Below are 12,456 nucleotides of genomic sequence, written 5' to 3'. Positions count from 1 at the left end.
CCCTTTTCCGGCCGGGCTCTGACTGAAGAGATACAATGTAACTTGTTACTTTGTTTCTCTTCAGTCCTGCCCTGGGTCTGCGCGAGGAGCTCTGAGCAGGCTGCAGCCTGCACCTGCTTTCTAGAGCAAGCCTTTCACACACAGCTCTTTACCGAAGAGCTGAGGGGGCCCCCTTCACCTACCGAAGACTGGGGGCCCCCCCGCACCGCGGGGGCTGCGGGGGCGTTTGTTACGCCCCTGGCTGCGGCGTTGATCAACCAGAGCAAACACTAGTGCGCATGACTGGGCTGGTCGGAAATATTCTCCGACCCAAACCCAACATGCGCATTTGTGCTGCTGTGCGCTCCGCTCGACCACCCACTCCTGCTGAGTCTGACAATGACATGTCAGTCAGCATGACGAACCTGCTGGCTGTCCCACCCCACCCCCTGCCTGTCTGCTAAATGACTGCCTCGGGAGTCGGGCGAAAATATAATGGGCGTATTATTACATGGCTATTATTACGAATACGTTTTCCAACTTCTTTAGGGGCCAGAAATTACTTGTGGGTCAACGCCCCAGCGCCCTAATGGACGCACCGCCACTGGCAGCCTCCTAGAAATCATGGTCGGCCTTGGGCATAGGCGAGCTGGGCCCAGGACCAGGCACCTAGGTTCAGGGGGCACACAATGAGCTGACCTAACTGACTACATGAATTAATTCTTCTATTATGGGCTGCCACTGTTATTTATGTTCTCAATAAATCTTCCTGCCCTCTTCGTTTGTCTCCCTCTCACTCTTGTCCCATCCCCTTGCCAACGGCCTCTCACCTCAATTTAAGCACCTGAATAGGTTGTTTGGTGCAGGGAAGGAGAGGGAAATTTGTGTTAACAGACTGGTCACTGTTATGCTAATCACCCGGAAACTGACTGACCTGTGAATACAAAACGCCCTCCTATAAGATTATCTGCTATAGCAAGGGGGAAATACAAGGTGAGGAGCAGTGACGTTGGCATGGCACAGATCTTTCATAACTCTCAACATTGCCGCTTCTCAACCAGCATCGCTCTACAACATCTACTGATTGTCTGATGAAGGTGATGGTTATAAGTAGAATAGCAGCAATGAATATTTAACTCATGCATTAAAGAATGATTAATATTTATGTAGCACACAGTTGCCCTCAGGAGAGTGTCCTAGCGTTATGCAGACATAATGGGTACCACACACAACGGCACAGCAGGTTTTTCTCATTCTCACACAAAGCATACCACAAAAGCAGCACTTTTATGTTGTGCATTGTAAAGGCTAGTATATACAGGGCTTAGATAAGGCACATGTGTAACAACGAGGTGGGGAATTATCTTATGTTATGTTATGTTATGTTATGCACTTTTGTATTGCGCACAGCTGCCCCAGCTAAGGGGCGTCCTGGCGCATGGCAGGCAATGTGCAACAGATAGCAGAAACACAACACAGATAAAAGATCTATTTAAAAAAGAAACGTTTTCAGAGCTTTGCGAAAGGCCAAGAGGTCAGTCAGTAGCCGCAAGTCCACTGGGAGGGAATTCCAGAGTTCAGCCGCCCTCACCCGAAAAGAGCGACCACCAGCCCGACACAACCTGTATCGGGGGACCACCGCGAGCGCTTGGCTACCCGATCTCAAAGCGCGGGAAGGAACATACCACGACAGGAGGTCAGCAAGAATTGGCGGACCTACTCCCCTCAAGATCTTAAACGCCAAGCACAACACCTTGAACTGGATGCGTGATTTAATGGGAAGCCAATGCAAGGATCTCGAGACACCTGAGACAGAGCTCCTTCGGGGTAAGCCTACAATGGCTCTAGCCGCGGCATTCTGCACTCGTTGAAGGCGGGTAGTCTCCGCCACGTTGGTCCCTACCAAAAGCGAGCTGGCATAGTCCAGGCGAGATAATACCGTGGCCTGGACTATCAGCTGCCTGGTACCACGGTCAAAGAACTTAAGAATGGGCCTCAGCGACCGCAAGATGCCAAAACAGCCGGCCGCGATTTTCTTCGAGTGGCCCTCGTAACTGAGAGCGGGATCCATCCACACTCCCAGATTCCTAAGTTCAGTGACCGGGAGAGGGACCGGCCCCAGTTCAATGGGCCACCACTTGTCCCCCCACAGTTCCGCCTTCCTGCCAACGATCATGATCTCGGTTTTCTTCGCGTTGAGCTGGAGACAGTTGTTCTTCATCCAGCTTGCCACCGCCCTAAGTCCACTCTGAAACCTGGGGGCATCCCGATCCGCATCCCCGCTGATAGTCACCGCTAGCTGAGTATCGTCAGCATACGAGACCATAGTCATGTCCCATTGCTTGACGATCTCAGCCAGCGGTCTCACATACAGATTGAAAAGCGTGGGACTCAGCGAGGAGCCTTGCGGGACCCCCTGTCTCAGAGGAAGGAATTGGGACTGGTACGGTGGCAGCGCAACGCTAAAGAAACGATCGTTCAGGAAAGAGCGAAACCACTGGAGGGCAGAGCCACCCAGCCCGACCTCCTCCAGGCGATGCAACAGGATAGGATGGGACACGGTGTCGAACGCGGCGCTCAGATCTAATAAAACGAGCGCCGCTGTCTGCCCCGCATCCATCACTGTGCGTAGGTGTTCAGCCATGGAGAGAAGGGCAGACTCCGTGCTGTGACCAGCACGGAAGCCATTTTGGGTGGGGGGTACCACATTTGGTTTCACCCAGGGCTATTTTTGAGCAAAGGCCGGCACTGCTGGAAATATAAGCCAAAGAGAAAGAGGTGATAGTGAAACCAGCAATCTGTACAGTCCACATGCTGCGCCCTTATCATGCACAGTGGAGGTTACACCTGAGACAAGAAAGAGGGAGGTTAACCTTCAGGGGGTGCGGGTGTCCTTCAGGAAGCAGGGGTATGTGAGCACTGTCCTAGTTTCCAATGAATGATACATTTAAGATGGATATACTACAACTGTAAGATCTAGACTATTAATGGAAGATCACATAATTGCATCTGAGCTAAGCATAGTTGTATTTTATGTTGTTCTTGTCATTCAGTAGGATTTCACCTCTAGGTCCCGACCTGATCTCTTTCGCCCTGCGGTACTACTCCAATACTCATTAGGTACTACTTGAATTTATGATGCCTAGAGGTTCGATCTAGGTACCCTGGCAGGTTTATGCCATAAAAGCCCCGCTAATTATGTATTAATCTCATAATTCCCATTGGAGGGAGCATATTTTATGGGGTAACATTTTCTACTGTTTTAATTGATGTGCCGGACTGATGAAGCATGGACTTCCAAAGGGAATTTAGGAACAGTTGGGACTCCATTACGAGGTTCTTTCTAATTCTGATTGAACGACTAACTGCTATTAACTCTGCCCTCTGAGATACCGCTACTCTCGGTATTGATAACTTGGAGGTGGGAGGCTGTGGAAGAAAATTTGTGATCCTCATAGTTTAAGTCCGTTGATGGGTAAACGGATGGTTTAATAAAAATCCTGTCTATAGAATGTTGAAATTCATCAGTCACAGCTAGCGTTTAGGGAAAGAGATGTTTGTCTATACATACATCATTGTTAATATTTAAAAAGCACAATAACTTACTGGATGATTAGCCGACAATCTGCCACTCACAGTTCCTGTTTGATTCCATGAAGACGACACGTATCCCTTCAAGGAGTAAAAATGTGACATTCAGGTATCAAATACATTAGCAAAATTCTTACAAAAATAATTTGATAACAAAGAAGACAATATGTTATTTAATAATTTGGTGCAAATTTCTTATTTCTTAATATATATGTATCCCTGTGTCTACGTGTCTGGCCTGATAGAAACTAACTACGTGCAGGGCAGTGATGACACCTAAAAAGACTGTAGATGTCTATATTGATAGAATTTTTATATATACTTCTAATACCCTTTTACTATTGTAGACATGTTTTTTAAAAGCGATAACCCACGAAAAGTGTTCCACGATGGTGGTTAACAAAACTCACAAACCGCTGCTGTGATGGATTACAGTTCCATTGAGTCACTCGCAAGACTGCCATCCTCCATTACAAGTCTAGGGGACTCAATGGGCCTCATGTACAAAGTGTTTTAATGATTGAAAACCATCAGATTCCGTAAACCTAAATGTTTGCAACCGCTAAAACACTTTTTGAAATGTACAAAACAAAATAAACGATTTGGATAAGGCTTTACGAATTGTTAAAAGGGTTTAGAAAACTATAAGGAATCGATATTTGGAAGGGGCGTGTTTAGCACGTCCCCTTCCAAATGCCGATTTTTTTGTGGTATGCATTAATGTTTTCGACCCAAAATTAAATCACAAAACACTAATATTGTATTACCAACTCAAAGGAGGTGGTAACCCATTCTCAGAAAGGAAGGGGTTCCTATAAGCCCTCTTTCCCGTTTTGAATGTTGGCAAAAAAACGTTTTTTAGGAGTAGACAGTGATCTATGGGGCCACTGCCTGCTTCTAAAAAAGGTGTGTGTAATTTTTATTTATTTATTTCATGTATTCCATTTTCCTTTACGGAAAATGGGCTGCATTTAAATACAAAACGATTCCTTAATTTATAGGCACTTACAAACATGGTGGTCTGCTGACCCCAGCAGAACACCATCCATGTGATTGTGGCCAATCCTAGTGGATCGCAATTTGCAAACGAACTCATAAATATTCATGATGTAGGTCGAATTGCAACCCACTACGATTCTGTATTTTGTGAACAAACTTATATCAGTACATAGGTCAGTTTACAACAACAACGAGAATTGGCAAAGCCAATAGGTCTCGCCTATGCAACTGCTATTGGCTTTGCCAATATGTTTTAGCAATTTTTTACAACTGAGTGGGTGCTGTTCAGCATGGCTAAAGGTAAGTTGGGTAAAAGACGGTGGCGTGGAGTGCAGTGTCATAAAGTGAAGTACAGTCGTATGGAGTGGCATACAATAGAGTTGAGTGGAGTGAAGTCGAGCGTCATGGAGTAGCGTACAGTGTTGAGGAAATATGAATTTTGTGATCAGTCATGTCCCCTATCGTAGACCCCAACGGCTCCATGTGCATGCTATAAGTACATGTATGTTCCCTCCAGTTCCAGTTTTGAAGACGCAAATATATGTGCGTCCACCGTCAACATGTCCTCTTTCAGATCCGCCATGAATGGGTCGGATATTCCATTCCTAAGTATGAAAGGCCACCGACTTTATGTGGTTCACTTTCCACATTTTACAGATCCAGGCGAGTAGGCCCTGAATTCTGTCATCAAGCCTTTTCCTGCCTTCTGCCTCTGAAAGCTCCAGTCCGAGCCTGTATCTGTATCCATGAACTTTGTCCTACTCCCTGCGCGGCTAACGGTGCCTGATCCAGCCTGTTGCCTGCCAAAAACTGTATTTCACCTTCAAGATTATCTGCTCCGCTCCTCATCCGATGCATTCCTGTCTAGTAGTTTAGGTAAACATTCTTCCAGCTACCATGCAAAGGGCCAGGCCTCGCTGTCCTCATGCAAGTAATTCATAGCCCCTGTTACCATGGAAGATTCCTGCCCCCTCGCATCTCATGTAGACACTTAGACGCTTGTACACGCACTAACAGTCAGTATAGAATAGATTCTATCCTAGAGACCTTTCCTTTTGGATAACACAGTTCTTTAAACATAGGATATTAGATATGGTTTGGGATTAGGTTGACATGACCCCCAGACTTCTGTCTCCACATGTAGAGCTAAATGTCAAGTCCCCTTCACCCTCTAGTTGCACGTCAATTACACGTCATGCGGCTGCGCGCGCATCTCTGCCAAATATTTCTGCTGACACTGTAGGATTCTCTTATGGATCCACCCACTTGTGACATCATGTATAATGACGTTTTATGAGTTACGCCTATATGTCCGCCTTTTTAGCTACGTATGCCTATTTTATCTGTATTATCAGCTGTTACGCCTCTTGCATCTGTCTTAACGTAATGCTTTCTATATAAATACCATTACCTGTCAATAATGTATGCCCTTCCTTCCTGAACTTTCGTGGTGATGGAATTTGAAGCCTGCAATTCGAATTGTATTTCCTTTGTCAAGGAATAAAGCCTTTAGAACCTCTAATACCACGGATTCTGCCTCTTATATTTACTGAGTTATTCATACTAGAATTTACCGCATAAAAAATAGTACCGGTAATGAAATATTTACCACATAAATTGGCGCCCGAACAGGGACACTTTCTCATCTCACGCGCCGGCGGTGCGTTGCAGGCCCGGTCTCCTGCCACAGCTGAACGGACAAAAACGCGTACCTGCAGGATTTCCTGTATCTCCCTCCGGCCAAGCGGGGGCGACTGAGGCTGCGATCAACACCCAGACGAGGCGGTGAGAAGTGCGAAGTATCCCGACCAGAGCCTAGCTGAGAGAGCAAGATCCGAGGTATACAGAGGCCCACCAGGTTCCGAAGTTCCGAGTCCAGTCGAGTCGAGTCCAGTCCAGTTTCAGTTCCGCTCCGAGGCCTTCCGTTCCGAGCTACCCGGTGAGTACCATTACCGGGGAGGCATTTAACGTGCACATAGTCTGTGCCGGTCAAGACGGGTTTGGGTACACAAATCCGGTCTGCACTGTTTCAGCAGTGTATCTGTACTGTTTAGCAGTATATCTAGTATGTCTTGCATATAAATAAGTATTATCTAGTGTCAGTATTATGTCAATAACTAGTTTTCTATTAGTTATCATCGTTCGTTAAACTGTTAAGTGTTAAATGTTTTAATATGTTCTACATATTGTGGTGTGAATGACTGTTCATTATTGTGTTTATTGTATTAAGTATTAAGTGTGTTCAAAATTAGGTAACCAGATCTAATAATGCCGCTCTTTTCGAAATTAAGACAGATCAAAACTAGAAAAGGTGTACTCGAAGAAGCTGTTCCCATCCCACCTAGGGACACTCCAGGGTACTTTATGTATCATAAGCATGGCCTAGATGCCGTATTATTTCTTGATTTATGGGTGGACTACACCAAGGATTTGCCAGAAAATCAGAGATGGCCCGCAGCGGGGACCTGGGATGCAGATTGCATCATGAGAGTAGAAGAAGAATTATGGAAAAAGAAAGCCCGACAGTCACAGAAAGATGCCATTGAATTATGGCGTAAAGAATCATATAGACGTACAGAAAAAGCGCTCAGACAGGAAGAGAAAGGTAGAGAGAATTCAAATAAAGCCCGAGAAAATCTATTAATTGAGGAAGGCACCCGAGTAAAATCAGAACAAGTAGATAGACAAAGAAACACTCTTATGAATGGTATGTATCCTCTTCTGGCCGAAGGGTTACCTAAGGCTACCCCGGAAATACCAAAAGACTTGACTCCTCCATTGCTCCCGATAAAAGCACATCCCAAAACACATCCCAAAACAGCAAAGGACGTTTTCCTTTCCTCCTATTTAGATGACGTAGCTCCCGAGTATGCTAATACCATACCACACACACCGCTTGCCGATGGTGTTCAACACCAAGAGCATCCGTCTGTATCCCCGCAACAACAAACTCCTACACAAGTTCCCACAGGTCCGTCCGTTTCTACTGTTTTTCCCACATCTACGATTTCTATCTTACGTCCAACGAATCCTTTCTTGCCCAGCACTTCAGATGGTGCTACAGGAGGTACGACAGACATGTTTGCCACACCGCCGCGAAATAAACAGACCCTTAGAGATTTAGCACTCCAGCGTACACCCCAACTAGCGACATCCGACATGTTTAAAGAACAACTTGTAGATTGTAGATACGACCCAGTGCCAGGTAAACAGGACAGATTGCTCATAGCATCACTACGTATACGACGAGCTACATTGTATTTAATGACGATACCAGGAATGGTTGAACACCTAGACAATATATATCGCTTTGTCCAAACAGGGCGAGGTCCAGAAAGTATTAACGAAGCTATGGAATACCAGAAAGTGGATGTCCAAAGACAACTACTACGTTTTTTCATAAATTGCATAATTAGGAACCAAGACAGGCCTGGGGCAGATCAGGGTACCATGCAAAAACTTGTCAAATGGGGTCAGAACATATCAGACGAGAAACATGATAAACAGGCGTGTATAATCGCCATGTATCGAAAGATCCGTAAGGAAGTAGAACGAATACATAAAGAAAGACGAGAAGCAGACAGAATTGAATCAGAAGAAGAGGAGGAGCAAGAATCAGAACAATTAGAAACGATAGCTTACGTAGGTAGAGGAAGACCCCATAATAATACTAGAGGCTTTAATGATCCGATACGTCCGATACGTCCAGAATATAGCAGACATTTTCAAACCCCTATGTTGAATACAAGGTCCCCCGAACACCTATTCCAAGCCGCTGATAAATTACTCCGAGATCGAAGGGGGTACCATATGCTCGATTCCATGGACGAACAAGAATTAGCCAGGTCAGCAGTACAATGGGCTGACAGTCCCAGCGAATACAATGATGATGCACTAGCACACACGTTTCTGAATCTTGCCCCATACGAACAACGTTTAGCTAGTATATACATGATTCAACACCTCCTTATATTATATAAAAGCCAACACTCCGATCCAGGACCCTTACCTGACATATTGACAGAACTACTCACGAATAATTGGAGAGGTTCAGGTACTGATTTAATTAAAGAAATTCTAGAATTTCGAAACCAGTATATAACTTTCGTGTGCCCAGAACACGTTCCAGTTCCCATTATGGGAAGAAAAATGTACCACATAGATAGACAGAACCCGTTACGCGAAGTACACCCAATCAGAGGTGAAGGTAATAACTTTACACGCGTGTTTGTGTACATGCCTATAACTAAAATTGAATTATTAGAAATGAAGAAAGTAGTACCCAGCCATGACAAGGATCCAGCAGGTTTCCACCGTGAGATAAAAGACATGTTACTCATGGGAGAGTACACATACCCCGACATTATGAAAATATTGAAAGTGTTAATGCCTGCCGGTGTTTACGAGAAACTCAAAGAAAAAGAATGGGAGGTGGGAGACCAAAAGATAGATTGGACAGCATTAGAAAACGAAGAGAAGGCCCGAGCTGCAGGAGCAGGGCTTGGGGAAAAGACTACAGCATTACCAGGATTACTAGTGCAGGTACTGCCACGTTTATTAACTACGAAAAAGGAAGACTGGGGTGCAATCTCAGCCTGTAAACAAAAACAAGATGAAGACACTAGTGATTTCTATTCCCGATTTGAAAAATGTTTTGGTATTAACAGTGGCATAAAAGCAAGTAGCGAGTCATATCCACATCTGTTTGTGACAAAATTAGTTGAAAATTCACTACCACAAGTCAAGAATAGAGTATTGAAATTCGAAAGTACCTGGCAAGGTAATACCCCGTCACAGATGTTACAGATGTTACAATATCACCACAATAGAATTAGAGAAGAACAAGAACACGAACAAAGACGTATGAAAGATACAAAAATGAAAATGCTTGTTGCTCAGTCAGTTCCAGCTGATGGTCATCAAAAGGGTGATTCCGCAGGTCCAATGAAAGGGACATGCAACTATTGTAAACAACAAGGTCATTATATACACGATTGTCCAGTCCTGAAACATAATATTGCCACAGGTAGAACCCAGGAAAGACCACGTCCACCTAGACAGGATCAGAATCAACAACAAATTCCTCAGCATGTACAACCTAGGTCAGCTCCGCAACAACTAGCTCCGCAACAGGCAGCTCCACAACAGACCGTAGCACCACCACAAGCGCAGCCTATTGCTGCCACACAAGCAACAACGCAACAGATGTATCAGTATGCACAAGCAGATTATCCCGATTATCAGCGATACACATGAAATAGCCTAGAGAGGGAAGTTGGCTTACCCCTTATTGAGGTTCCTGTAGATCAAGAGGGACCTTATGTACATAGTGAACTATTAGGGGAAGACAGAAAGTTTTTACTTGATACAGGGGCAAGCAGAACAACTATACGACGCAGTGAAGTTCCAGGGGCACCCCTCTCAGGCTCACAGAATATTTCCCTTGGATTCTCCGGAAAACCTATAATTAATGACGTAACACAACCTCTTCCACTCACGGTTGGTCCATTGACACGTACTACAGATTTATTGCTTACTAAATCCTGTCCAGAAAACTTGTTAGGTATAAAAACATTGAAAGCTCTAGGAGCTATAATATGTTGTTCTCCGGAAGGAGTACGACTATTTCTACGTGACTTTAAAGGTCACTACGTGTCCAGAGACATGGATCACCGGCTGCAGAATTTACCTACACATTTATGGGCACAAGGCCCCACTGATGTTGGTTGCATGAACATTACACCATATCGAGTCACACTGAAAACAGGAGTAGTACTACCACGAATGCGACAATACAAGTTACCACCAGATGCTGTTGTGGCTTTGCTGCAAATCATTGACGAGCTCATTGCACAAGGAGTGGTTGTAGAAACCGACTCCAATGTATGCAATTCCCCAATAATTCCGATTCTTAAAAGAACGGATCCAAAAGCACCACCAGTAGATCGATTGGTTATTGATCTGCGCGAACTAAATAAATGTATTGTACCACAATACCCTGTGGTCCCAGATATCTCTTCATTACTAACAGCTATTGACTCAGAAGCAACGTTCTTCACTGTAATTGATCTCAAGAATGCTTTCTTTAGCGTCCCAATAGATCCGGAAAGTCAATATCTGTTCGGATTCAGTTTAAATGGACGAAGTTTTAAATTCACACGCGCACCTCAAGGATTTACAGAAAGCCCCAGCATCTATAGCCAAGCACTGAAAAGAGAACTTGACAGTATCCACATGCCAGTTAACACTGCCTTGCTTCAATATGTCGATGATCTGCTGATCACCGCCCGAAGCGAACCTGAATGTGAAACAGCGTCACTGACGGTTTTAAAATTTTTGGCTGACAAGGGGCACAAGGTGTCCCCTTCTAAGCTGCAATTCTGTGTCCAGCGAGTTGTTTACCTTGGGCACTCGCTGTCCAAGGAGGGAAGACAGCTTACACCTGATCGCATCCAGTTAATCGCTAACATGCCACCACCCAAGACACAAAAGGAGGTGCGGGCTTTTATAGGTCTCACTTCATACTGTAGGCAGTGGATCCCTCAATATGCATTTCTAGCTAAACCACTCATCCAGTTGACAACACAGGAGGCAGCCACATCGACTGTCCTCCCTTGGACTCAAGAACACACACATGCCTTTGAAAGCTTAAAGAAAGCTTTATGCCAAGCACCTGTTTTAGCAACACCATGTTACAGTAAACAGTTTACACTCTTTGTTACAGAACGCGAAGGTACTGCCTTGTCAGTACTCACTCAGGAACAAGCAGGATCACACAAACCATGTGCTTATTTCTCTAGTACATTAGATCCAGTAGCTCAGGCTCTTCCTGCGTGCCTGAAATCGGTGGCAGCAACAGCTTTAGCAATCAGACAAAGCGATGCCATAGTGTTAGGACATCAACTGACAGTACAAGTACCACACGCAGTAGAGGTTCTTTTGAACCGCACACAAACACAACACTTGACTATAGCGAGACTCACCGGTTACGAATTGACATTGTTTCAGCCACACATAGAAATCAGACGTTGTAATACGTTAAATCCTGCCACACTGTTACCAGTAGGCGGAACAGATCCATTGGCACATGATTGTGTCGAAGTCATTACTATCACGACGAAACCCAGACAAGACTTGACAGATATCCCTTTTTCAGATCCAGACTTGACATTGTATGTAGATGGGTCATGTATGAGAACAAGTACAGGAGAGTTAGTGGCCGCTTACGCAGTCACAACAGACACTGAAGTCATTGAAACAAATTGTATTAACACTTTGTCAGCTCAAGCAGCAGAGCTCATCGCTCTGACACAAGCCTGTATTCAAGCCAAAGATAAGAAAGTCAACATATACACAGATTCACGTTATGCATTCGGAGTCGTCCATGACTTCGGCGTACTGTGGCGAGAGAGAGGTTATATAACTTCTCACGGTGCCCACATCCAACACGGACCCCTCATTCAAGCCCTATTAGACGCGATTCATTTACCTACTGCAATATCGATTATGAAATGCAAAGCCCATACAAAAGTTACCGATATCATTTCTCAGGGTAATGACCTAGCTGACAGAACAGCTAAACAGACTGCTCAGAATCAGACTCACACAACTGACACGACAAAGACAATAGTTCCGACACCAACACATTGCATGACAGTTAAGGATCCCGCCCTTGATGTAATTGACATACAGACACATGCTACACCAGAAGAAATAAAGAAATGGACTGAATTAGGAGGGATCCAAACGGATCAAGGATGGATGACGAAGGAAAAATCTATATGGTTTCTTCCCGACTCCATGGTTCAAGTCATCATTAACACAATACATAGTCCAGCGCACCTAGGAGAAAAAGCTATGCTAGACAGCATTCAACACATCTGGTTC

General features: G+C 44.8%; 1 protein-coding gene across 1 annotated transcript in view; it reads right to left on the bottom strand.

The window, feature by feature from the left end:
* Positions 1-12,456, bottom strand: part of POLN (DNA polymerase nu) — a 2,789,368-nt gene that overhangs the window by 778,612 nt on the left and 1,998,300 nt on the right. Inside the window, exon 18 of the mRNA XM_085643153.1 lies at positions 3,586-3,651. Coding sequence (XP_085499279.1) covers positions 3,586-3,651 — 66 coding nt within the window. The remainder of the gene's footprint in view (positions 1-3,585; positions 3,652-12,456) is intronic.

This window comes from Triturus cristatus, chromosome 2_2, assembly GCF_964204655.1.
Source record: "Triturus cristatus chromosome 2_2, aTriCri1.1, whole genome shotgun sequence".
Lineage (NCBI taxonomy): Eukaryota > Metazoa > Chordata > Amphibia > Caudata > Salamandridae > Triturus > Triturus cristatus.
This window is presented reverse-complemented; position numbering and strand designations above follow the sequence as displayed.